Source organism: Hylobates moloch, unplaced genomic scaffold, assembly GCF_009828535.3.
Source record: "Hylobates moloch isolate HMO894 unplaced genomic scaffold, HMol_V3 SCAFFOLD_21, whole genome shotgun sequence".
NCBI classification, from domain to species: domain Eukaryota; kingdom Metazoa; phylum Chordata; class Mammalia; order Primates; family Hylobatidae; genus Hylobates; species Hylobates moloch.
The window spans coordinates 41,622,271-41,650,155 of NW_026652296.1; the positions used below are offsets into that span (position 1 = coordinate 41,622,271).

Here is a 27,885-nt window from a genome sequence, read left to right on the forward strand (position 1 = left end):
GCTAAAAAAAACAACAGTGCCGCTTCTTCCCCCTTCCTTTCTTCAATATGAACTTGGTGGCTGGGACTGCAGCAGCAATCTTGGGACCATTAGGCAAAGGCCAGGGGAAATGCAGAGCCACGGCACCACGTACATCCGGGGCACTGATAGTAAGAAAAATACACCACTATGTATTCAATACGCTGTAGCTGGTTCTTCTAGTACCTGCTACTAAAATCAATCCTGACTAACTGTCAACCGCCATTTTTTGACTGAATGTGACTTCCTGCAGAATGCTGCTTCAGGAATGGTGAAAGAATCTGAACTGCATGACAGGGGTACTTTGTCCTGGTGTATTTGTATTTGACAAAGCTCACTTCCTCCTAAAGAGTACCGTAGTTTCAAAATAAACACAATTGAAATTTGTTTCCTTTTGAGGATTTTTGGGGGTGAACTGGTTACCTGCCTTGAAATCTCTAGGCCATGCTGGAATGTTCTATAACAAGGAATGGAACTCTGTTAAAGGTATTTTCAAAATGTTACTGTGCTTTGATTGCACAGACTGAAGACTCTGATTTTAAAGAGAGAAATCAGCACCTAGACGCACCATTTCAGCAAAATAAATGGTCATGATTGGCTTGGTAAGAAGATAGAAGAAGTGAACAGTAAAAAATTCTTAAACTTCCATATATTTTGCATCCATTAAATGAGAAGTTGAAATCCTTGGGAGTCCCAAAGTAGTTAAGGGCCAGTGGCACAGACTTTAATTTCTCAGCCTCACTCATGTGCAAAATGCTCTTCATCAGCCCATGCGTGTAATAACAAGTTACACGACAGGCCAGTGCTCTGGGAATAATGTAGTTCTGGTGCCACCAAGGCCCCCCAGGCCAGTTCTTCCCTGGAAGCCACAACTGTGCATGACTTGTGATTCCAACGCCCCCCAGATAGATCAAGACACACCTGGGGATTTGCAACTCATGTATCCATGGCCCTCCCAGCCTCGGTGCTCAGGGCGAGGGCTCTGATGACTTGTACCTTCCAGAATCTAGACCCTTCTGCTGCAGGCTCGGGCACCTACCCTAGGATGGGGTTACCTAACATCATGGGAAAAGCCTTAGGAATGAAGATGAAATAGACACTCCTTTTCTTGCTCCAAACCATCTGAACTATCCTGAGATGTTTTGAGGATACGGAGTGAAATGGGCTGATGGTGAGGCCTGCCTTCTTCACTTGCCACAGCTCTCATACAGCAATGCCATGGAGGTGGTAGAAAAGACAGCTCCCTCTAAGGCTGACAGCAAACCACCCTGGGTAGCCTTTCCTAACATGTTTCTGCACAACAGCAGTGCACACATTTCTGAGATCAACTGTGATCACAACTTGTTTGTCTTTTGGGGAGTGTCATTAGCAAAGACTAGCACCACTGAGCAACGCTGAAGCACTTACTGTTTGCTAAGGCGGAGCAGTGGTTGTGCTAACTACGCCATCAGCTTCTGGAAGTTTTCTTGTGCTGCACTTTATCCCCAAGGACATGGGAGAAAAATGCCCCTCACTCCATTTGGCGGCCACCTCCAGGATGATATAACAAGGAGGCTCTCTGATCTCGGGTGCTCCTGGGCATGTCAATTCCTTTCAGCCTATTGGTCACTATGATTCAGAGAAGATCTCTTATTTTCTCCTAGCTGCCTCCTCCTCTTTCTTCTTGCAAAGAGGAGACAGAGTTAGCAAAAGTATCTTAATACCCTGACATGGCAAGTAACATTTATCATCAGTGTGATGGGTTTTCCACTGCCTCCTAATTCTGAAAATCAGAGATGTCCTCAGATACAGAGAGGCCCACTCCAACAAAGAGTTAGCAGTCATTTTGCTGAGAGTGAAGCCTGGTGGACTCTACTTTTTCTGGCTCATTCATAGCTTTCAATAATACCGGGGAGATTTTCTACCTACGCCTATTCCTAATATGTTATTTCACATTGCTTACCTCTGTAGATCAAATATTCGGAAAATATGTAACGAGAATGCACAATACATTCAATTTCCATTTCCATTTCCATTTCAAACATGTTTGATTTGCTCAGAACCCATCTCGAAAACAAGGATTTGAACAGTTGGCCAAATGCAAATGTCTTCCCATATATTTAATTTGGGCAACAGTTTCTATCAAAATAAACAATCCCCAACAATGCCAATTTTCAGAGCTCTAAGATCTTTTGAAAGTCAGGGGGATCTTTAATGGGTTAATGGTCACAGAAGTGCCTGGGTCCTAATTCCTAAGATAAACATGGGATTGGGAACATGGAGCTTGGTTTGGACACAATTTTTTTTTTTTTGAGATGGAGTCTCCCTCTGTCACCCAGGCTGGAGTGCAGTGGTGTGATCTCGGCTCACTGCAAGCTCCACCTCCCAGGTTCACGCCATTCTCCTGCCTCAGCCTCTTGAGTAGCTGGGACTACAGGTGCCTACCACCACGCCCGGCCAATTTTTTGTATTTTTAAGTAGAGACGGGGTTTCACCGTATTAGCCAGGATGGTCTCGATCTCCTGACCTCATGATCCACCCACCTCGGCCTCTCAAAGTGCTGGGATTACAAGTGTGAGCCACTGTGCCCGGCCAAAAGATCAGTCAAATCTTAACTCTGCCCTAGCACATGGCTGACTGTAGAAAGACACAGCTAAGCCATGATGTCCAGACATAGGATGATAAAGACATTTGGATATTAGGGTCTCAAATAGAACCCTGCCACTCTAGCCCAAGAGAAAAGGTCTTGACTCTGTGAAAATGAATTTAATTTCTCCCCTGAGGTGTGCAGAGGGTTCCTAGGAAATTTTCCTCATTCTAAGCTGTCATGACACTTCCCTTTCTTTCTTGAATCCCTTCAATATATTTGGCTCTGCAACATAACATTCGGAAATGAGAAGGGGAAAGAGAGGTACTTACCAGGAAACTTTTTCATCATAAATGAACTGTGAAAAAATAAAAAGAATAGAAGATTAGACACACACACACACACACACACACACACACACACACACACACGCACACATACACATGCTTTAAGGCTGCACACAGTGTCCACCTTATTCCTGGGATGGTGTAATCAGGACTGGGTTGTCCTGGGACCTGGAGTCCCTGTGGGTAAACTTCCCTCTGTACTGGTTTGGCCTTTGGCCAGTGTTAGTGGAATGAGGTGTTGATAGATCAGGGTAGGCATGTGTGGAAAAGAGCAGCCTCAGGTAATTCCCTTCTTCCTGCAATTTCTGTACAACATCAGAGTGACAGGGAAGTGTGACTAACCTGCTCTGTAAAGCAAGGCCCATTGTAGATTCTTAGATCTGCAAGGGGATGCAGGAGCTCAGCAGGTACTTCCAAATATTAGTCTCTGTAAGATCTCTGCATGTCTGTGCATCTTCAGTTTTTATGCAAGTGCTTGGACTTTTATGGGCTCAATTTTTTCTTTTAATTGATTTTTTTTGTTTCCTTAAAATAATTTATTTTCAAAGGAAACTTCACATCACAACCAGAAGTAGAGGATCAACACTCCTTGCCATCACCCCGAAAAATAAGTGCAATAACAACAAATGGTGTTTGCAGATCCCATCTGAACACTGTTGGCTGCCCAAGCCCTGGGCATGGTCCTGCCCTTTCACTAAGGAAGATTATTAGGGGTCAGAAGCAGCCAAAGGCACACTAGCACCCCACTGAGATTTACTCATCAGTTAGGACTTGAAAGAGAATACAGAGAAAATACACGGCAGGATTTAATCTACTGAAGTCTTGGTCTATATACCATCTAAAATCATTTCCCACCTTGCGGGGGCAGGGGGGAAACCTAGTGTAATCCTTTGATTATACAGGGAAACTGAGTCACAGAGAACATAAGTAATTTTCCTGGGGTTGCTCCATTTGCTGCAGAATTGGCTCGAGAACTCAGCCCCAGCTCCGAATTTGGTGTCCTTTTCATGACACACATGGCTGATGATATGTTGCCGAAACCGAATGAGTACACCTATATTTCATAGAAACAGGAAGACGACGACATGGTTCATAGCTCTCTCTTCTCAAACTCCTGAAGGACAACCGCTTTGAGTATGGTCGTCTCAGAGTGGCCTTTCCTTTAGAGGCAGCAGCCCTCTGCAGACTGAAGCAGACACTTGCAGGACACTCTGGGTGTCAACTGCCATCACAGCTTGGAGATGGGAAACTCGGTTAACAAAGCGGGCATGGCATCAGCCCCCAGCCAGGGCAGTAACCACCAGCTGGGTAGAGACGTAGAGAACACCTGAGGCCACCGGTCACAAAGCGCATAAAAGGAATTCTTTCTAATTATCTTGAAGGTCAAAATGAGGATGAGGAGGAAGGAGCTGTCTCATTTGTAACTCATTCTTCCTAACAAGCCATTGGAAACGTGGGCTTCATCATTTTTGTTATTTGCTTCTTTATTATCAGATTCAACAAGTTGACATTGGGATGACAATGTCAAACTAGAATGGGCAGAGAATTAAAGAAATAAAGGCAACAATCTCACAATCCAGGTTGAATGGCATGGAACCCATCCCCTAGAAGGCATTGACAGCTCTTTTCTATAACCCCCACCCCCACTTTCTTTCTTTGAAAAAAGATTGTTGCCAAAAAATCATGGAGCAGATCAAATTATTTAAGATAGAAAACATTTTCTATTAATTGGAGTTAATTCAATATTAGTCCTTGCGGCAGGCTGGAACAATCAATTTGTAGCCACTTAAGAGAACAGAAGATATTGAGAAAGAGTTTATTAGACCAGGCCAACTTAATTTTCTTCTATCAGGGAAGGCAGGCAATAACATAGAATATGAAAGCAGCTTTTAGAAAGCCCTTATTCTGTGTGATCCTCCCCATAGGTGGGACACAGATTCTGCAAAGGAAAAGCTTGGAGATCGCTCACCCTGGAAGAAAGTACTCTTCCTGTCTGCTAGCAGTCAGCCCTGAGATTCATAGGGCTTTAGCTACTGATCATTTCAATGATCATAGCAAAGAAAAAATGAGATTGGGCTTAATTTTAGGAGGGACCCCAAACAGGAGCACAATAATCAGAGAAACAGTGGGCAAATCCGGGTGAGACTGGACAAAATATGCAATTAGGGCCACAGCTTCATGACCCTGGAGTCAAGAGGATGGTTGTGGCTTGGGGAGCTGTGGTTGGGGATATGGTTCAGGGAGGCAGACAGGGAAAGAGAAATGCAGGTGATTTCACTACAAGTACTAACTAATGGTGGAGATCTGGAAACATGCAAATAACTGATATAGTTTCCCCTTTGATCTTTGCCTGGTGTGAAGATGCCCCATCACTCAGAATGCATAAAGGTAGATGAAGAGGAGGAGGAGGACGAGGAGGAGGAGGAGGATGAGGAGGATGAGGAGGAGGAGGAGGAGGAGGAGGAGGAGGAGGAGGAGGCGGCCTCCACAAAGCCAGGGCTTCTCTACCCTGTGGCTGACGGCAAACATCATTCGGGTTTATCCTTCTCCTTTAAGAGGATTGTGTGGAGGAATGAGAGGACTCAGTAAAGAACAATGAAATGAACAAAAGGGACTAGAAATCAGCCCTCTGAGAAAATTTAAATTGGCTTAGCACAGTGGCTCATGCCTGTAATCCTAGCACCTTGGGAGATCAAGGTGGGAGAATCACATGAGCCAGGAGTTTGAGGCTGCAGTGAGCTATGATCTGGCCACTGCATTCCCACCTTGGGGAGACAGCAAGACCCTGTCTCTAAAAAAACTCTAAACAGAAGCAGGGCTTCCTCATCATGAGAAAGGAGGTGGAGATGAGCTATGAACTGCCTGTGAGCATTCAGTGCTGTTATTTGGGGAGCAAGCAGCTGGTCATCGCCTCTTCTGAAGACTGGAAATTAGGACTGGCGCTGTTTGCAGAACGTTCCATCTGGAGGGTACCTTGCTGGACCATCTTGATGGAGCATTTGAATCGATCCCTCGGAAAACTCTTCAAACGACAAGGATGAGGTTCCTTTCACTTGAATTTGCTGAAGGTTAGGAAATGAATTTGTTATTCTTTAAAGATTTCAGGTTATTCAATACACTTAAGACACGTGTTGCATATCCCTCTGTAGTTTATCCTGTACTAGCTGAGAGTAAAAGAAATCAAAGCAACATCCCCTACCCCTTAGATCAGTATTACTAGTGTAGAAGAAAAATTGAAATCATTTCTTTCTAGACTAGAAGTTGCACCCGCAGTTCCTCCAAAGGACCACTAAGTGGTGCTCACGTTCCAGTCCTCCCTCCATGTCCAGCCTGCCAAGGTAGTGAAGTTGAAATGAAGTCAGTTCAAGTCCATTTTCGCAGCTCTATTAAATCTCCTGGAAGGAACGGAAGCACCTCAAGGCAGGTAGCCTACTGAAGGCGGCTTCAGCCGCTGCTGTCTTGGGGCAAGGTGGTGTTCCAGGGGCAGGTCCTGCCCAGTGCTCTGTCCTGCCGTCAACACTTAGTCCTCAACAATGAGTTGCACTTGAGGGACCTCCTGTTGTGGGCTTTGGAACTGACTCAGCTTCTTCCCCATCAGGTTTGTGAAAGCAAGCCTTGGGTAAGCAGTTCTTCTCTCTGTGCCCTGTTGGTTCTGTTTGGGGGCCAGGCACAGAGACCACCAAGGGTGATACTGATAGCTGGGTCCCAGATCTGCTGAGCACCAGCTGGCCAGGGGGCCTCTGCCCTCTGACCCACATGTGGTTCATCCAAAGCTACCCTTGGCTTCGCCCTAAGGTTTCCACGTGTCCTGCTGCTGAGCTAAATGTTAAACAGGAATGAATTTGAAAAAAGCACTCATTTCCTCCAGGCTTCAGAGAAACGGCTGGGTACCATGGAAACCGGCTTTTCATTCCTGGTGTCTGCTCCAGAATTCTTCCAAGCAAGACGGGCTTACATCAGGCCGGCGAATCCCTGGATATCAGAACAACCCAGAGAGCTGCCAAGGGAATGGAGTGCTCAACATGGAGAAGCAGGGGAGGAAGCGCCAGGAGCCCCTAGTATATGCGGAAGAGAAGAGGCTGGCTGAGCTGGGAGGCAGGTGGCTGTCTCAACATCGCCATGTCAGCCCCTGGGTTTGCTTACTGTAAATTGTAACCATGACGCAGGAGAGGCTGCACTGCTGAAGCTAAGACTTCATAGCATGTATTGTAATCACTGGCACCATGAGAATTTTAAGCAGTGAAAATAATAGGAGAAAATCAACATCATCATTTTCTTTCAAGAGACTGAAACCTGAAACTCTTTCCTTCCTTGCTGTAAAGAAAACAGCCCCCCGTAGACTTTTCCCACTCAATATCACGGGAACTCCCTTGAGTGGGTGTAGTTCTCACTTCTTCAGCTCTCGGGTGGGGGTGCAGATGGCTTAGCTAAGGCCATGGTGATTTCATCCGAGGAGAGGGATCCAATGGAATACATTGGGAAGCTGGCTGTTAGGCACTAGTATCGCTTATATTTCAAAGTTAAGCAGAAATTCCTACTTCAGGATGTCTTGTAGGCTGGCTTGATTGATGAAGGTTGTGATTGCAGAAGGGCAGGGAAAAAATGACCTACGGGCATGGCTTTAGCAGAGCTGATCATGTTGTATAAATATATAAAGGCAGGCTACAGGAAAGAAAAAAGGATAAGTACTGAGGATATAGGAGATGGGGATTGTTAAACCAAAAGGACTATGTTTGCTGGGCAGGGAAAACCAAAATCCAACACGTAGCTACAGTTTCCAAGTTGTTTTCCTTGTTAGAGATGAGAGGCTCCTCTCTGGGGTTTCCAGGCCAGCGGATGCACTTTCCTTTTCAAGCAGCAAATGAGAGTGTAACCGGCCTCCTAGTTTACCCAGTGTCATTAAAGCAGGCCTTTCCTTCCTCCTGTCGACAGCAGGGATTACAAAACAGGCAACCTTTGTAAGACCATAGTCGATTTGTTTAAGGATCTTAAAATTCTGTCAAAGTCATTCTCGGTGAGTATCTTCCTGCTACCATAGTTATTCCAGAAAGAGAGCTGAAATGTAATGAGGGGACAATGAGCTGAAGGAACTCAAGTTTTCCAGTATGATAATTTCTTAAAGAACTGAAAGTATATCTACCCTTTGATCCAGTAATCCCACTACTGGGTATCTACCCAGAAGAAAAGAAATCATTCTATCAAAAAGACACCTGCATGAGTATGTTTATCACAGCACAATTCACAGTTGCAAAGATATGAAACCAACCTAAGTACTCATCAGCTGATGAGTGGATAACGAAAATATGGTTTATATACACCATGGAATACTACTGAGCCACAAAAAGAAACTAAATAATATCTTCTACAGCAACTTGGATGGAGGCCATTATTCTAAGTGAAGTAACCCAGGAATGGAAAATCAAATACCGTATGTTCTCACTTATAAGTGGGAGCCAAGCTATGTGTATGCAAAGGCATACAGAGTGGTGTCATGGACTTTGGAGACTTAGAAGGCGGGGTGGGAGGAGGGGCAAGGGATAAAAAAATATGTATTGGATATAATGTACACTACTCAGGTGAAGGGCATGCTAAAATCTCAGACTTCACCACTATATAATTCATCCATGTAACCAAAAATCACATGTACCTCAAAAGCCATTGAAATAAAAAAAAAAACCCCAAGTTTTCTAAATTAGAGAGAGAAGAGGTTAATTTCCAAGAAAAATGGGTGCAGGAGGGGAGGGTGATGGGTCAGAGGGGCAGGCCCTTGGAGGCCAGCCAGCTGCCGGTGAAGGACAGACTTCCACATGACCTCTGAGATTTCTTCTCTCTCACAGAAAGGGCAAGATACAATCATTTCTAGATTATTTCAGATTAGTTATTTTAATGAAAAAATTCTAGCAGGGGGTGGCTGAAGCTGTTCCCTTCTGCCTAAAAACTAGACCACAAAGTAAGTGAAGGTGACCCTCATCTCTTAACAGGGGGAGTGGGCGGTGGGGTAGGATGATTTTAAGGACTGTAAGAGGAGGATTTTATTGGAGGGCAAGTCCAAATTCTATATTGGGGCAGTAGAGCTGCACCATGTCGGACACCTGCTCTGGTAGACTCGAGGTATTACCGGTCCCTGACCTTGGGTGAATCATTTAACCACCAGAGCCCTGGTGATGCCATCTCTAAGGTGGGACTCATAAAATAGCTTGCTTGCATAGTCACGAGTATTAAACTAAAAAGTAATTATCAGTAGATCCAACACAGTCCCCTGTTGAGGATCAAGTCTATGCTTGTTAAAAATTAAAATTAGTAACATAAGAAGTGTAGTTCCTTGGTCCCACTAGTTGCCTGTCAGTAGCCACGTGTGACTAGTGGCTACCACATTGGACAGCACAAGACTGTAGGCCATTTCTATCACCATGTAAATTCTGCTAGAAGTGCTGGGCACCTGTGGCAGGTGAGTCAGCTGAGCTCTCTCATATCCCTCTGGGTTCCATCCACTAGGGGCCATGAGAATGAATGTCCCAGGGAAGGAAGGAGACATGTTGGTGTGAAGGAACCTCGCTGCTGTGCCAGTGGTCGGGTTGCCCTGAAGACCCCCAAACTGCTGCCAAGGGCTCACCTTGCCCATCAGCAGACAGACAGCACTTGTGAATTTGGAGTTTCAAGCTTGTGCACGTTACCTGGGACCTGTCCCATAGGCGTATCTGCTTCCCCTGAGGGCTGCCCTCCTCTCCATGTTCACAGTCACCATCCTCCAGCAGAGACGAAGGGTAAAAATAAAGTATTTCTTTTAGAACAGCTGCTAGACTGCCTATGTAATGAATCATTTGCATTTATGTAAATTACCTGATTATGTAAATTACAGTAACATTTCAATACAAAAAACTGTCCGTCTGCTGGAATTTGGAGAAAAGACAGGACTGGGAGGCCGGAGATACCCAGAGTTGAAGTGCTCACTGTGGGCAGAGGAGAAGCAGCGATGAATCTGCAATGATTTGCACTTGGCTGGTGGGTGGATGGGCACAAGGAAGGGCTCTAAAGAACCTAGAACTCTTTCAGGACTTAAAAGGTGATGGCTGTCTTGCAAAAAGAGACTGAAGGCATTGGGGGAGCCTCCTCAATGCTTTCAGAGCCCCTGTCTAGCCTCTCCACGGCTGGCCAGATGTTTCAAAGTACGGAATGTCACCAGGGCTAAGGGAAAGTTGACTGGGGCTGGGGAAGGGCCCCGAGAAGCACACACTTTATGTCTTTGAAATTATAATTGCCTTAGACAATGACTAAATTCATTTCTTTTGCTTCTCCTTCAAACAAGCAAATTAGAAAATAGCACAGAGGAAAGTTTAAGTGAAATACCCGAATAGGGAAGTGGATCACCCTGCGTCTCCGTCCAAGTGAACTGCTCTGAGCTCTGTTGGTTTCGGAATGCACGTGCGCTTCCTGCTCCTGTGGTTTTGCTTGTCCGCCCGGGCATGCCCCGCCCGCATCAGCTGACATTTCAGCCATTTTGAATCCACGTCATAAGGACTCTATTAGCACTTTCCTGACCCTCCTCTGAACCCTCGGCCCCTCAGCAGCCATCAGTGTCTCTGGAGAAGTCGCCGTGCCTCTCTGTGGGTCTCCAGGCCCCACGGTTTGTCTCCAGGGCTCCTCTGCTGAGGTCTGAAGAACCCCTTGGTGGGCATGTATACAGAACAGCATCTGGTCCTGCTTAATCCTGACTTGCCCTCTGGGTGAAGGAGCTCGTTATTGCACAACCTCAGGACACCGACAGTTAACGCCTTCTGAACATTTCAGTGCAGTATAATAGGGAGAGCGGTTTGAAAAAACCCGAATAGTTGAATGCATTGTTTGGGAAGGTTGGTAATTATTTGGTGGGTACGAGGAAGGGCTTTTAAATAAAGGAATTTGAAGTGCTCATTGCAGAGTCCTATAGAGAAACTTAGTATTAATTAAGGGAAGCCGGAAGAAAAATGATTTTGTTACCATGATATTAGGGGAAACAGAAAGAGGAGAATAAGAAAAAAGACAGAGTGCGTGCGAGCTGTAGCCTCAGGCTGGGGGCATGGAATAGATATGGAGACATTGTGAGAGGTACTTTGTGAACTGCAGCACTTTTGTGTGTGAAACTCTGTTTTACTCCTCATGGACAGTTTCAAATCTCATGTAAAAATGACCCTGGGAGTTTGGCCACCATTTAACAACAAGAGTTAAGAGTCTACTCAGACTAGCAATAGTCAGAAATCCAGGCAACTAAAGTTACTTAGGTTGCTATGATTCCTTTCCTTTGGGAATCTCAAAACTGACTCTGGAAATTATCATTTCTATGCAACAGATGAATACCCCAAGGAAATGGTTCCCAGCCATATTTAAACTTGTGTTTCTCAAGATGCAGTTTCTCTGATGCTACTGGCATCAGAATCACCTGTGGGTGAGGGAAGATGTTGGTTAAAAATGCAATTTCCCAGGTCCTACCCAAGAGCCTGTTGAACTAAATAGGCATCCTGGGTGTTTCCAGTGTAGACTGAAGTTGGAGGAACACCAGTTAGGGTAAAAAGAACCAAGACCTAACCTTGAGGACTCAAACTTTATCTTTTCTATTTCTTCTTAACAGTAGACACTTTCCTGCCTAAGGAAAAAGAATAAGAAAAAAGAATAAGACTTCTTTTTTCTTATTCTCCTCTTTCTGTTTCCCCTAATATCATGGTAACAAAATCATTTTTCTTCCGGTTTCCCTTAAGTAATACTAAGTTTCTCTATAGGACTCTGCAATGAGCACTTGAAATTCCTTTATTACATCTCTCCAACAGGAGAGATGTAATTTTTCTCAAATCACAAAACTCTAGCCTTGACAACGGATCTGTAAATACACAGTCCACATCTTCAGGTAACAGCAAAGAATCATTTGCTTATGTGGTTTGTTGCTGTCTAAATGAAATATGGAGTTGCCCTGGCAGCCTGCGTGTCCAGCTCGCTCAGTTCTGGGTTTAGATGCTGCACCCTGAGGGCAGATGATTGCTTTGCCCAAAGACCAGGCTCGGGTGAGGGAGTTACTCAAAGCCCAAAGAAGCAAAACCTCTTTACTTATTCACACGTCATTAACAACAATTACATTCATTTTATCTTCGATATATCCAGATACACTGAACAGAAGACAAGTGATTTCACATATAGTCCAGTTAGTGTCTGTGCGGAAAACAGGGAAAGAAGCCAACACCAGCAGAACTGCTGTTGGGAGTGTGTGGTTAAGTCTGTGCTCCCAGGAGATCCAAATCTGCTCCGTTCTGTTCCACCACCTTGTCTTCATGAGCACAGTCATCTCCTTCTGGAATTCAGCAAAGTAGAGGGCTGTGTTCATTGACGCTGTTCCCTAACCATGTCTTTTGAAAAAAATTTTTTTTCAAAAATCATCCCAACATCCTGTAATGGCAGAAGAGTAGAGTGCACACAGTCAGTGTGGGTTTGTGCATAGAAGGATGAAGCTCGCTGGAAGGGGTATTAGAGAAGTCTGGGAAGAGTCCTTGGGTTCCAGGTGATCATACCCTTTTCACAGGTAATAACTGAGAATAAGAATATAGTTCATGTATGTCCTTAAATCTCCTAACAGAAGCATGTCTTCAGTTCCAGCATGACATTCTGAACCTCTCTGCTCTGTGGGGTGGGTTCCAACCCTCCCAGTGATAAAGGGCCCCTGGAATTAGGGGAGCATGGTAGGTCCAGTTCCCTTCCTGTTTTAATCTGGGGACACTGGAGGACAAGGTTGAGAGCACATTTTAAGGGAACACTGACCTCCTGGCAAACCTCGTGATGGTTTGTAAACGCAAGATTTTCAGTGTCAGAAACTGCCGGTCACTGAAGTAACTGTCTGGTTCCTCAGGGAAAATCTCACGTCAACCATCATGTTCATTTTATTTGTATAAAGATTTACAATAAAATAATCTACCGGTAGGAGCTTTGTCAAACAGGTGAGTAGACCCTTTAGTTGATCTATCCCTATTGTGTAGGTAAGAAAACTGAAACCTAGATAGATTGATTTCTCCAAGGTCATGAGAGCCAGTGAGGGCTGTATTAGTCACGGCTCTTTAGAGATACTGAACCAACAAAAGATATATATATATAAAATGAAGGTTTGCTATGAGGGATTGGCTCACAGTACCATGGAGGCTGAGATGTCTCACGACCTTCCATCTACAAAGCCTGTGGTGTGGTGCAAGTTTAAGCCCGAAGGCCTGAGAACCAGAGAAGCCAATGGTGTATGTCCCAGTTTGAATCCAAAGGCCCAAGAACCTGAAGCATCGATGTCTGAGGACAGGAGAAGATTCATAGCCCAGCTGAAGCAGAAAGGGCAAATTCACCCTTCTTCTGCCTTTTTGTTCTATTCGGGCCCTCAGTGAATTGAATCATGCTCATCCACCGTGGGGAGGGTGATCTTCTAGGATTCAAACACTGATCTCCTCTGAAAAGCACTCTCGCAGACAGCCAGAAATACTTTCACCAGCCCTCTGGGCACACCTTAGCCCAGTCAAGTTGACACATAAAATTAACCATGATGGTAAAGGGGCAAGCAGAACTAGGAGTCAGATCTCCCGTCTCCTATTTCAGTGTTCTTCCCAATTTTTCACCCCTTTTTTTTGGACAGCCCAGCTTGCCACACTAAAGAGTATGAGTTTTTCCCCACAGATGACACAGAGCCACTGAGCAGTTGAACAAGGGATAGAAGCATTTGCAGGTGTTCTTTATGGAGACACCACTTGGATGGCCGTGAGGACTGGCTGGGGGTGGAGAGAAGCGGGGAGTAAGTGGTGGAGATGCACTGCATGGAAACACTGACCCGCAATGAACTGCAGCAGCTGCTGCGTCAGGCCGGCAATGCAGAGAGCCTCAGCTGAAGTGGGCCCTGGAGGAATGCAGTGGAGAGATTGTGGTAACCTGAAATCCACAGTACAATTAAGCCAAATGGGTATGCTGGGAGTTGAGGGAAAGGTCAGTTTAATCTAATTCCCAGTTTGTGGCTAAGATAGGAATGGGGACTGAAGTATATAGAAAGCCAAGTCCTGGGGAAAACATCAAAAGTCTATTCAGGGACTGGGTGCGGTGGCTCATGCCTGTAAACCCAGCAGTTTGGGAGGCTGAAGTAGGCAGATCACTTGAGGTCAGGAGTTCGAGACCAGCCTGGCCAACATGGTGAAACCCTGTCTCTACTAAAATACAAAAATTAGCCAGGCATGGTGGTGCACACCTGTAGTCCCAGGTACTCGGGAGGCTGAGGCAGGAGAATCATTGGGACCCGGGAGGCAGAGCTTGCAGTGAGCCAAGATCACGCCACTGCACTCCAGCCTGGGCAACAGAGCGAGACTCTATCTCAAAAAAAAAAAAAAAAAAAAAGGAAGGATTCTATCTAGGGACATGTTGAGTTGGGGCATGGAGATGTCTAGTAGAGAGTTCTTTATCCACCATTGGACCTCAGGGAGGTGTCACTGCTAAGTGACATGTGTGGGTGTTGGCACAAAGGTGGCCACGGTAATGGGCTCTGTGGGAGGGCAGGGAGTCCTGGCAGAGCATACAGAGTGAGAAGGGGGAGAAGTGATGTCCAAAGCTAGGGACGCCAATGAAGTGACAGAAGAGCCATGCTCAGGAGGGTCTCAGGAGAACAGCCATGGACTCTCACAGACCCAGATAACCCAAGTCTAAATGCCGGTTCTGACCAGCAATTGGTCAGGCTGGAGTTCTGGGTGATCAAAGTAGCTGAAAGTAATAAATCTGCCTCCAAGCAAAGACATGCATCACGCACTCGCCACCAGTGACCTCGAGTGAACTCCACATGGAGGAGCCGCACACCACCCCTGGTGCTTAAAAGAGCACTGATGGGAGCTGAAATGGCCAGAGTGACTCACCACGATGAGCGCGATCACAGACAGCGTGTAGTAAATAGAATCCCTCAGTAGGCACCAGGAGGAAAGAGCCACAACCTGCAGGACAAGAGAAACCAAGTCAAACAGGATATAGACTGTACAAATGAGACGGCGGGACTCCTGCAGGCTGGGCCAGCTTGCTGTCTAGGCCTCCTGTCCTGCACCCAGTCAATCTGCCAATCAATAGGAATTTATTCAAGTCTTTAGGCATATTAGTCTGGATCTTCTGAGAGGCAGACATGAAGATGGAATTAAACCTGCAACAATTTTGTTAGCGGGAAACAACTGGTGATAGAAAATGGGGCATCGGGGGAGCTGGGCATGCAGCCTGTCCAACTGTGATGTGGGTCTGACCCCCGCGGAGACAGGGATGGTTGGGTGCACTGTCTCAGCTGATAGGCAAAGTTGCCTATCAGAGGAGTCTCATGTCCCCCAGGAACAGGCTTGCCTTGACATCCCTAACGTCAAAGGGATAGGAGGAGCAATCCTAACCTGTGCCTTTGCCATGACTCTAGCATCTGCTACAGTCTGTCCTGCCCCGTGGAGTGAGCAACATGTGCTGGGCTGCTGCCGTCCTTCAGAAGGGGTGTGGACAAGCCTGTCTCTGCCAGACCTTCTTCCCGCATCTCTATCATATGCCTGGCCTTGCTGGCATTTGACCTTGGTTTAATCAGAATCTTTGAAAGACTGATTTGCATACTGATCCAGGGGCAAATGTTCTTGGCATTTGGAGCTATCCCTTTTTAAAGAGATGCTGGCTCTGCTGAGACGAAGCTGATAGGCACATTGCTGGAGGCTAAAGCGGCCTTGCCCTACAAGAGGAGGGGGCTGCTAGGTCCAAAGAAGGGCAGAGGAGCCAGGGCTAGAAGTGGTGGGGAGAGCTTGAGGAAAGGGGAAAAGCTGTGGGTGTCAGGTTGAGGCTTCTGTTCTGGAGAAAGAATCATTTCTCCCAGGAAAGTTCTTCAAAGTCTCTTATTAAGGGATATTTAGTATTTTTCTCTGTTTACAGTGTAGGTCCACTTTGGCAGACCTTACAAATAGGTCTGGGAGAGTCCACACACCTTGTCCCAAGGGTTGTCACTGGCAAGTCCCTTTCCCTTCCCTAGAAGAGTATCGACTACCCCATGGCCACAGGATGTTTGCCTGGCTACCTTTGCCCTTGGTGTAGTAAGTGAAAAAAGACACAGCACAAGTCAACACTCTCAGCCGGGGCAATGACAGGCACATGCTACACCAAACACAGTGGGAAAAAGGGATCCAGGGACATGCAATCCCTGAGCCTCTACCCTACCCCACTGCTGTGCAAGTCTATAAAGATCAGACCAAGTCAAACTAGAGGTTTTCTGGATTCAAATAACGTGAAAGGCATGACTTAAATAGGACCATAAATGAATAATGAGGCCAGTCTCTTTCCATTAACGCATTCCCCACTTCTTATATGAACACTTAGTTATTTCCTGTTGCTAATTTTGCCTTATTAGGTGAAGCATTTGCAGATCTAAGTCACACATGACAGGGTTGTCAAGAAGAGAACTCACATCAGAAAAATCATGTTAGAATAAATATATTCTTTACCCTTTTATCATTCTCTCTCAGTACTGTAAACTTTTAGAATCTGTGGTCATCACTCACCATTTATGCAATAGATTAATTGGACTAAATTGTTCATTTTCCAGCAGGTCATAAAAGGTTGTATTTATTTACTTTATTATAATCAGACAAATGGGCTTAAAACATGTGGCAAATATCCATTTTGAATTTCTTTAACACATTACTTGGACTTTTAGTTAACGACGACAGATCGAGCACATACCATTACCGTTCTTGTTACACCGTAACAAGATAATACTAAAGGGTTTTTTCAAACAGGACATAAACCCACAATGCAAAAGAAATAGAAGAGCTGATCAGAACAACAAAATTTTCAAAGCTGGAAAGCAGAAGAATAATTGGGAATGTTCTAAAAGTTAGAATAAAGATAGGCCTGAAAACAGAACAATCAAAAGACTGTTTAAGAATTTAATCTCCAAACCTCCTTCCTTACTTCATACAGCCCTGTTAATGCTCATTCTTTACCTTAATAGAAAATAAGAGATCCAGCATTTGAAGAATTGAAGTTCCAGAAAACAGAGAACACAGAGGGAGGAAATGATGAAATAAATAATTCAGAAACCATTCCAGAAGTTAAGGACATGCATTTTCTTTTTTTTCTTTTCTCTTTTTTTTTTTTTTTTGAGACAGAGTCTCTCTCTGTCGCCCAGGCTGGAGTGCAGTGGTGTGATCTTGGCTCAATGCAAGCTCTACCTGCCGGGTTCACACCATTCTCCTGCCTCAGCCTCCTGAGTAGCTGGGACTACAGGTGCCCACCACCACGCCTGGCAAATTTTTTTGTATTTTTTAGTAGAGATGGGGTTAGCCAGGATGGTCTCAATCTCCTGACCTCGAGATCCGCCCGCCTCGGCCTCCCAAAGTGCTGGGATTACAGGCATGAGCCACAGCGCCTGGCCGGACGTGCATTTTCATAGCAAAAGAGTCATCTGAGTTTATCTTAGTGAGTGCACAATAAACAAAACAAGACGTACATCAAAGCAGATAATCATAAATCTTCAGAACACTGGAACAAAGAACAGACCCTAGAAATTACCAGACAGAGGAAAGCAGATATATATATATATATATATATATATATATATATATATATAAACCAGAATGACATTTTGTACTCAACAAAGACATGGAAAGCTAGCAAAAAATGGAGTCATGCCTTCAAAATTCGAAAGGAAAACAATTGAAATTCTATGCCCAATCAAATTATTAACTAAAAATGAGAAAAGAGTAAAAACTAAATTTTAGTTGTCTCAAAAAATTTGCCTCCTATGTGTCCTTTCTGAAAAAGCTACTGGAGAATGTACTCCACCAAAATAAGGGAGTAAAGCACTTGTTACATATAATTATGTTACAATAAAACATAATACCAAGCAACCAGAATCTATGATGATAATTAAAGGGGATTTCTAGAATGACAGTGAAGGGAGAATTTAGAAGGATGATAAAAGGAAATTCCAAAATGAAACTTTTACATCAGGCGTAGAGAACAACCTAGCCAGACTGGAGTGACTCAGAAGACTACAGAAAAAATGTTGCCAGAAGGACAAAATTGATGGGACAGTTGATAATTTTGAACCTACAGAAAGAAGATTAGAGAGCTCGAAGAATAGAACATAGAAAACTAAGCAAGCAAACAATAAAAAAGACAATTATAAGCCACAAGGTAAACACAGAACTGCACCCCAAAGAAGATGAGCCATTGTGTATTAATGGTTCAACTATGAAGAGTGATCATATAGTAATAACAAACTAAGCAGAATATTGTCTAACCAAACTTATAATTCTTTAGGGGAAGATGGGGGCTGGGTAGTGAGATGGGTGGGGCTAAAAGAGACGCAAACCCTTTTCTTCTATACTGTGAAATCAATGGAGAATGCCTGTAACTGAAAAAATCAAGTAGCTGCCATCTAAGCAGGTTATTTAGAGATATTGAGCAAATATCAGGAACAGGCAAACTAATGGAAAGTAGTTGCCTTAGAAGAGTGGGGAAATGGTGATGATGGGACTTGAAGATGGCTGTTTTCCATAATAAGCTTTCTAGAATGGGTTGCCTCTTTAAGCTCTGTGCCCTTATAACTTTAATAAAAATAAAAATAGGAAAATATATCACAAAGTATCCACTTAGTTTTACTTCTGCAAGAAATATATCTAGCACTAGGTCTAGATGTCAAATGTGGATGGATAGTGATATCCTTTCTCTTCTTTATAAATAGAATAGTTTTCAATGTCTGGATTGTAATCAAATTTCAGCCCCATATTCAGAGCCTACCCTTAGCAAAATCATTTTTTTTTTCTTTTGCATAGAGGTGACGAACTGGAGCACAGGTAAGAAGGCATCAAACCAAAGAATTCTTTCCACACTCTAGAAGGAATTTAGAAAGGCATACACCCAAATAATTCACAATTCTATGGTACTTACAGTGAGAGCTGTGATCATGAACTCATGCCCACCTCTGATTTACCTTTCTGACACCACCATTCACCACAAAAGCAATATTTATCTGCCCCTTCCTGCAAAGAAGAGGGTTTAGAAGGGTGCTGTATTCTTGCAGAGGCCCAATACCATTCGGCTTACCCTCATTTCCCAGAAACCTGGTCTTGATGAAGTTGAGTACTAAGCCAGGTTGGTAATACCAGCAGTGGCAAAGAGTTTGGGATTTGAATCCAGGAAGCCTGGGCCTTGGGTCCCTGTTCCCAGACGCTATATTACAATGCTTCACTACAGGCAAAGGTGAAAAACAGGCACCCACTTGCGACTGCCTCCCATGGGGATTTTCCTTTCTCCCTCACTATAGCCATTAGAACAGGTATAATAGAAATTGTAGCCAAAAAAGAGAATGGTTGAAGGCTGAGAGACAAAATCAAAAAACAAAAAACAAAAAACAAAAAACAAAAAAACAGTGACCACAGCTACATTTTAAAATTAACTGCTTTCAAGAGAATTGAGGTAAATGATCAAAGCAAAAAAAGAGTTACTATAAAAACTATAGATAGGAATGTAGATATGGAAGGGATATATTCTAGGTATGGATATATTCTAGGAGGGAGAGAATCAGTTAAATAAACACTGAAACTACCTGTCCATTTGGCCAGTTTAATTTACAAAAATAAAACACCACTACAGCTCATTGGTGGTTGAGTGTTTCACTGTTTCACAAACATGAATACCCTCGTCTTCTGGGCTCCATGTGGTTCCCTTGGCCTCTCAGTGAAGGACCACTTATCTCTAGATGAAGACTGGAAACCATGTGACTCAGCCCTGAACACATTTCCTGGCAGAGGGGGCGTGTTAGCATCTCTGCATCAAATGGGTGGCTCTTTGCATCTGTTCGCAGGTGTCCCCCAAGCCACAGTAGGTTGATGAGAAGACAGGTCACCTTCTGTAGCCCTTTGCAAAATGATTGCAGGGAAGAAAGACAAATCACTCTGGCGAAGAGACCAGATTAGAGGTCCCAGTAGAAAACCAACAGTGAGTAATTCTGTCCTTGACCTCACTGATCAATAACATAGATGGTGCAGATTACAGAAGCCATCCACTCCTCCACAGATTCAGCCAGAGGCTCTATTTTCCCCCTATAGCTCTAGGAATCCCACCCAGCTGGAATTTCATCTTGACATTTCTTTTTCTATTTATGGAGTGCATTCACACATTCTCTATTGAATATACAGCTTCCGTTTCCTTCTTATAATTTCATTTAGTTTCAGAGTGGCATAATGCAAAAAATAATTCTCACTTTCAAAACAACACATTCTCTTCTGGAATTCTGGCTCCCTCTAGGAGGTTAAAAGTAATTGTTTATGATAAAACCATATATTTTCTGTGTACAGATATGCATTGTGAATCTATATACAGCTATTTTTATATATGATAATATACATATAGTATATATGAAGATAGATTGTGTTATCTGTAATATGATATAATATTTATGATAACTTTTCTTGACGAACAATATAACCTGACATTCCAGGCACATTAAAAAAGGCACAAATATTCTCGATTTGTGAGTACTTGCTTTAAAAAAAAAAAACTGTTGAAGCAAACAAAACAACATAATAGTTACACAACATAAAACGTAAAACTGTTAGTGTCTGTGAAAATGTTGTTATTTCACACAAATTTCATGGAAAAGGGATTTGAGAAATCATAACATGAGTTTTGTTCCAAGCTTTTGAGCTAACACAATTTCTACAGCCAATTCGCACCTCAGGAAACACAGCCACCTGATCTGCAGTGAGGATGGGGCTCTCTGGTGTGTCCCTGAAACCATCTGAGGACACCAAGTGGTGCTGAAGTTCAGACAGGCCTGATGTGGGTTTTTCCTCCCACAGGGCAGTCTCAGTGCTACTGTCTGCTCATGAAGTACACTTTTAAAAAACTTCTATGCTGGGAAAAATCACTGAAATACAAATGGCTTCTGTTTTCTAGAAGTTCACTATCGAAAATGGACAGTAATAATTGGGCTATGTAAAAAGACAATTACACGCTTTTGCAAAATACAGTGAACTGCTGCTTATTAATCTTCCCAACCAGGAACACAAAATAAATTCACATTTTTAATTTAATTTTTTAAAGAAAACTCATTTTGAGTTCTAGTTTTGTGTGAGAAAAACAAATGACAAACAACCTTCTAGTGGAGACAGATTTAAATAAAAACAAGGCCACATCAGGACAGTGCAGACATAGAATAATCTCTTGAGTGCTCTTCATTGATCTTGCTGAACAATAACCACGGATGCTCATAATGACCTGGAGATGCCTCAGGACTCAGACATGCCTTCTCAATCATCCACAAAATTAGGTGCAGTTTTCATGTTAAGTGTAAGTTATTGCCTGCTAGGCCTTCAAAATTTGGTAGTTCAGAGTGTTCACCTACACTTCAGAATTCACAGGGAGTCAGCTCTGCTGTAGGGAAGAAAATGCCGGACTTGAGGCCACAGGGCTGTTCCCTGCAGTGCCCCTGGCTCCCTTCGCCCACTCTGGGTACCAGGTGTAAGGACATCTGCATTCACTGCCAGGCATTGATGTGCCAGCACCTGGCACAGCATTTGGCAGTACTAGGTACTTGATACAAATTTGTTGAATAAATGTAGGGCATTTAGGGTAATTTAATTTAACCAAATATATTAGCTTGGATTCACCCAGAAACAGACCCAGATTTGAGTGCAAATAGTTTATCTGGGGAGGTGATTCTAGGATAATTGTTAGGAGAGTGGGGAAGTGAGGCAGGTAGTGGAGGGAAGATAATAACCAAGTCATGGCAGTGGGCAACTGGGACTCCATCCTAGTGGGGATCTCTGGGGGACCATGTGGATGGAACATGCCTCTGAGAGGAGAGGGAGCCGGGGTATTAATCCACCCACTTCCATCTGTCATTGGTTGAGAGCTGCACCTAGGAGTGTAAATTCTCTGGCACTTCCTACCCCAAGGGCAGAAAATGTGGGCTTTTGTGACCAAGAGGATCCCCCAGACAGAGAAATGCAGGTTTTGGCTGTTGGCAGTCAGGCCAGTGGGAACTGAACTGGTAAGGGTGAGAAGCCACGGTTGGGGCATGAGCTCTGTCTAACCAAAAACATGGATTTACACAGTAATACAATATTCAGAGAAAGCATAAACACATACACACACACACACACACACACACACACACACACACACTAGAGTTTTGTAATTTTTAAAGTACAATCCAATCACATTTGTATAAGACTCAAAAGCAGGCAACACTAATTCATGCCATTTTAAGTCAGGAGTAGCGTTCCCCTGGAGGTAAGGCTAGTGTCTGAAAGAGGCCATGAGGTGCTCTCAGAGGCCATGACTGTTCTCCCTCTTGATCAGGGTGCTGGTTACCAGGTGTGCCCACTTTGTGAAATGCCATGGAGCTGGATTAGGACAGGTGCACTTTCCTAAGTGTATGCGGTGCTTCAATAAAAACGCTATTCAAACAAAGCACAAATGCAATTACAATGTTAACTGTTATTGTTGTTAATATTACACATTAATTTTAATAGTAATTACTCCATCACAACGTGGGGTTGGCTTATTAGAAAAGTTGCCAGATAAAATACAGGAAGCCCAGTGAAATCAGAATTTCAAGAAAACAACAAGTCATTTTTTAATACAAATAAAAATTATCTTGGATATTTGAGATAAGCATATCTCAAATATCACATGGGACATACAGTATACTAAAAATAGTATAGTTGCTTATCTAAAATTAAAATTTAATGTGATATATTGTATTTTTGTTTGATAAATCTAGTAACCATACTTATTAGATTTTGGGTGTTCATTAAAATAACTATTTTGACTTTCTTTGGATAAGCACAAGATTGGAAGTTTAGTGATTTTGGACTAAATATTTTTAGGACAAAGGGCAAGTTGAACCTGTTCTATGTTACCTATTTATCTTATGCTGCATATTCATCATTTTTTGAGACAGGGCCTTACTCTCGTTGCCCAGGCTGGAGTGCAGTGGTGCAATCTTGGCTCACTGCAGCCTCGACTTCCCAAGCTCAGGTGATCCTCCCATCTCAGTCTCCCAGGTAGCTGAGACTACAGGCACATGCCACCACGCTGGGCTGATTTTTTGTATTTTTAGTAGAGATGGAGTTTTTGCATGTTTCCCAGGCTGATCTGGAACTCCTGGGCTCAAGCAATCCATCTGTTTTGGCCTCTCACAGTGCTGGGATTACGGGGGTGAGCCACTGTGTTCGGCCGTAGCCCCTATTTTATTTTGGTTGTTTGGCCTGATTAGAATTTTTTCTTTGTTTCTTGTTAGTTGAAATAGTTGCTAAAGTGTACATTGCACTTTTTTTAGGAGGGATGTCCACAACATCAAGACTTTTGGTTTCTCTTGGAAAAATCTGAAGACCAGGCAACTTGTGTCACTGTGGAGCCGCTCAGCGGTGCCCTCTATAGATAGGATGTGCGTTCATCTGCTTGCATGGGTCGCCCACCTCTTCATTGCCCCCAACTCCTAAGGCCAAGAGTAAGATGCCATATGCTACTCTCTTTCTGCTAGGATTGCCCTTAGACCCAACCACTCCACTTATTTATTCTATATAGCTGAGCCTTGCGGGAATATGCATTTGTGATCCCTGATCTAAAATAATTATGTTAATTAGCATCAACAATGCTGAACACAATCAGTTGCCATCTCTTCAACATTTGACAGGGTGCTCTGGGGTTCTTAAACATTTTCTGTGCTATGCACCCCCTGACACTCTGTGGATCCCTTTGCAGAATAATGTGTTAAAAGGCATACAATAAATAATAGAATTACTAGGAAACTGATTTATTGAAATCGAGTCATCAAAACATTGAAAAATAGAGATTCATTAATATATGTGCTTCCTTATTAACAAGAGCCAGTAAATTTCTTTATTATAAGAAGAGTTAGTCATTCACTCCGAAGTAGGGATGAATGAGAAGACCTCCGAGATAACTGCGGTGACTGTAATCCAGCACGCAATTGCTCACATTTCCATCGAAGACAACATCACAGATACAGCTCATGTGGCTATGGTTGTTGCCTCATGTATAATAAGACCAAATGCTAGATAAAAGTGCTTAGTGAAAAGAAAGATGTATTTTTTTTTTCTCATTCATGCTCACCCACCCCCTAATCTACTTTTCAGAGATGGAAGCCCTGAGGTTCTACTCCTTTTTAGTTCCTGGCATTTGGTCATCCAATTGTCCTCTGGAGAAGGGGGCAGGAAGAAATGGGCTCTCATCCCATTCTGGCTGTGTTGGTAAGAATTCAGGTGGAGGAGGTTAAACTAATGGCAAAAACACTGTTTGGGGTTATCTGTAGATTTTGATTAAGAGTGCTGTTTGTTTAATTCATTATCATAGAGAGAAACTTGGCTATATTTACAATTTTGCAGGAAGAATTAAAGTGGCTCACAATATTCATTGTGTTATCTCAGACTGATGAGTGCAGAACTGGAGTCATTTCTGTGAGGACTGAACAGACACTTTCCCCACAGCTAAGTGTGCCTCCTGGTGTTTATCCCAAAAGACATGGGGACAGTGGTATCAGCATCGCCCAGGAGCTGGTTGGAAAAGCAACTCTCAGGCCTCCCTCCAGACCTGCTGCATCAGAACCTGCATGCTACCGAGGTGCCCAGGTGACTCACAGGCTTATTGTAGTGTGAGTCCTGCTGGCTTAGAGGACACAGAATTCAGGGTCTGAGTCACACCCATGAAACTGGAAATGCAAAGAGTGAGAGGCTGGGGAGGAGGTCCATGGCCCTCCCTGTGAGAAGTGGGATCTGGACGCGATGCAGCAGGCACAGAGAGTCATCTGGGACCTTTGGGACACCTTGTGACTCTGTGCATGGGCTGAAGCTGCAAGTTAGAAGCACCACTTGTATGGGGCTTCATACTTCATCTATTTTGAGCAGCAACCCTGTTTAAGACGCTGGGGGAAATCATCCTTTTGTACAATGGATAGAACCATGTTAGAAAATTCCTGCTCCCCCCAAGCTCTCCTATTCCTTCCACAGTATAAAGAAGTCCAAACTAGAGTGGTGCTGAATTTATTTTAAAATGTACACCTGTCAGATTAGTAGCCAGATCTATGTAGGGAGCAAATATTTCCTTGTTTTATGAATTACAAAACCTAAGAGCAATCTTTAGCTTGAGGAATCCTTTTGGTGTCCTGACCTGAATACACCAGACCTGAATACACCATCATAGTACTTGGTCTCCAAAATCGTGTGGAGTTCACTCAGTATTACATTTGAAGTGCTGACAAAAATGGAAGTGAATACATACCAGGTGAGTTCAGAAATCAGACAGTTAAGACTGTGCATTGGAGTTTAAGCTTTTAGAAGTAAGACCCTGCCTAAAATTATATACATTACTACACTAGCATTTGATGTCTATAATATTATCAGAATGCAGAAGCTGATATTTTTCATGGAGTTAGGAGAGCCAGTAATAGAATCACAGGGGACAGATGCTCCATTTCTCTCTCATCTCTCTAAAAATTAAAATGCTAAAAACAAAGAGGATAGAACGACAGAAGAGCCAGCTATTTTTCAATGTGCGGGCTTGGACATGGGCTTAGAAATTTCTGGTTCACATCGGGAAGGATCCAAGGTTTTCTGGTTTCGTCAACTAACAATGAACAAGAAAAGTTGATTGTGCTTTTAAAATTAAGATTTCTACCTGGTGTTTGTCAATGAAGGGGACTTTCACAATATCAGGAGCTAATCTGGCTTAAAATGGAGCATGCATTTAAAAATGCGGGTGACCCCTCCCAACCCCCCAAATAAAACCCTTCTGCATATTTGGTGTGAGCTCTAGGTTGGAAGAGAAGCACCTGTCCCCCTCAGGTGCAGATGCCGGCCACCCTCTTCTCTTAGGGGTGAACAGTGATATTTTTATACTCAAGGATACCGATTGCTATGACTGTGTGGCTCATCTGGCCCCAGTTGATCTTCAGACAATCTATTTTAAGTAATTTCCGTGACTCAGGGTGGGGAAAGCAGGTGACACTCATGAATCAATTCTGCAGCCAGGGCAAATTGGACACAAGGACATTTCTTTAATGTGTGCTTGGAAGATATTTCCCCCCTGCATTAAAGAAATTGAGAATTAAAACAAAGTACCACATCAATAACACATCTAGGTTTGATCTATGTTGGACAATAAAGAAGAGAGCTGAGAGAATTGGGTGACTAAGGCAGCCAATAAGTCAACCAGCCAACAAAGAACCCTTCCTTAAGGAGCTGAATATTTTTTAGTCAAAAACATAGGGGGAAGTTATGTTATCAAAGTATTTTTGTGGATTTTCAGCTTGCAGATGAAGACCATCTCAGCAGAGTGTAGTTAGCACCTTAGCTGTTCACAGGATCAGAAAGGTAATCAATTTGCAGCCTAGGAAGTACAGTGATAAAAGTATGTGCTTATATTGTGCAGAGAAGGCTGAGACAAGGCAGAATGGGTTCCATGTGCAGCCTCACCTCCTTCCTTTATTTTCCTCCACATTTTAGGGTGTGTGTGGGGCCTGGAAGCCTGAGCTACTCTTCACCTTCACCCTTCAGGTACTGTGTGATCAAGAGTGCTGCCTATGCACTTCCTTATTTCAGTTTTCCACCTGGAATGATAATATTTATCCATAACAGATGCTCAGCAATGTGTAAGAATCCATGCAAAAACGTATGAGAAGATCCTAAGATTTCGGAATGAAAGGATTACTGTGCATATATACATAAGGAACAGCGGACATTTGCAAATAGCTATAGCACCTTATCTCATTCCTAGGGAAGAAAAGACCCCTCTGAATGATATGCGGCTGTCAGGAACCTCTTGTTTTCCAGGTGGTCATGGCCTGTGCTGAAGCCTCTCTCTGCAAGAGCCAACATTTAACAATTGGTTCTTAAGTGTCAAACACTGTGCTCAGCACTTTACATGCCTTTTTTTTTCTTATAAACTTTTAATATTCCCATTTCACAGATGAGAAAACTAAGGCTTAGTGAGGTTCATAGTTTGAAAGTGATAGGACTACATTTTGAGCCAGGTCTGAATTACTGCAGAGTGCACATGGTTAGTCCCTTGTTGAGGTAAGACCCTAACTTACATCATTGTAAGAATGACCTGGGTATCTTTGATAAGTACAGATTCCCGGGCCCTCCTACCCCAGACCTTCCGAATCAAACTCTTTCAGGGAGGCCCTGGTTTTCAACTTTGGCTGTACATTGGAATCACCTAGAAGCTTTATGAAATACTCATGCCTGGGTGCCACCCCTAGAGATTCTGATTTAGCTGAGCTGTGCTGTGGCCCAGCCACTGGGGTTTTTAAAATACCCCCAAGTAATTCTAACATGAGATAGGGACTGAGACCACTGCTCCCTCCTGCTACACCCTGTGAGGCTAATACATGTGAGACAATAAAAAATGAGGAATACCCTAGCACTCCCCAGTCCTACACAACAGTGAAGAAAGCCCCATCTATGTGGATGAGATTTCAAGAAGTCACAGCGCATTTTGTACATGCTTCAAGATTATCTCAGAGTCCACACACCAGCAGCGCTGCTATCCACCACTCTGCTTATAAAGCAGATCTGTTTTAATATCCTTTTTACATTTATAATAAAAATTTACTTTGAGAGTCCCATCAGCATAAAACAAGATGTGTGGAATTGCTGGGTTTAATTTTATAGCTGGGAAGACTCAGAGGCTTGAGGCTGAAATCATCTGAAGGTTTGTTTGCCAGAATGACGGGTGGCTGACACTGACTGTGGACAGGATGTCAGATGGGTATATGGGCTGAACTTGCGGCCAGGGCTTCCTTGCAGTAGGGCAGCCTCAGGGTAGTCAGACAACTTAAATGGGGGCTCAGGCTCCAAATGCAAGTGTCCCAAGAGAACAGGCAGGAGCCATATAGTCTTTTATGGTGTGGCCTTAAAGGTCAGATAGTCTCACTTTGTATCT

At 43.6% G+C, this 27,885-nt stretch overlaps 1 protein-coding gene across 2 annotated transcripts in view; it reads right to left on the reverse strand.

Annotated features, from left to right (window-relative positions):
- Positions 1-27,885, reverse strand: part of SLC24A3 (solute carrier family 24 member 3) — a 499,800-nt gene that overhangs the window by 51,989 nt on the left and 419,926 nt on the right. For both annotated transcript variants that reach the window (XM_032142373.2, XM_032142374.1), the window contains exons 7-8: positions 14,817-14,891; positions 2,917-2,942 (exon numbers count right to left, since the gene is read on the reverse strand). In XM_032142373.2, the coding sequence (XP_031998264.1) occupies positions 2,917-2,942; positions 14,817-14,891 (101 nt within the window). The remainder of the gene's footprint in view (positions 1-2,916; positions 2,943-14,816; positions 14,892-27,885) is intronic.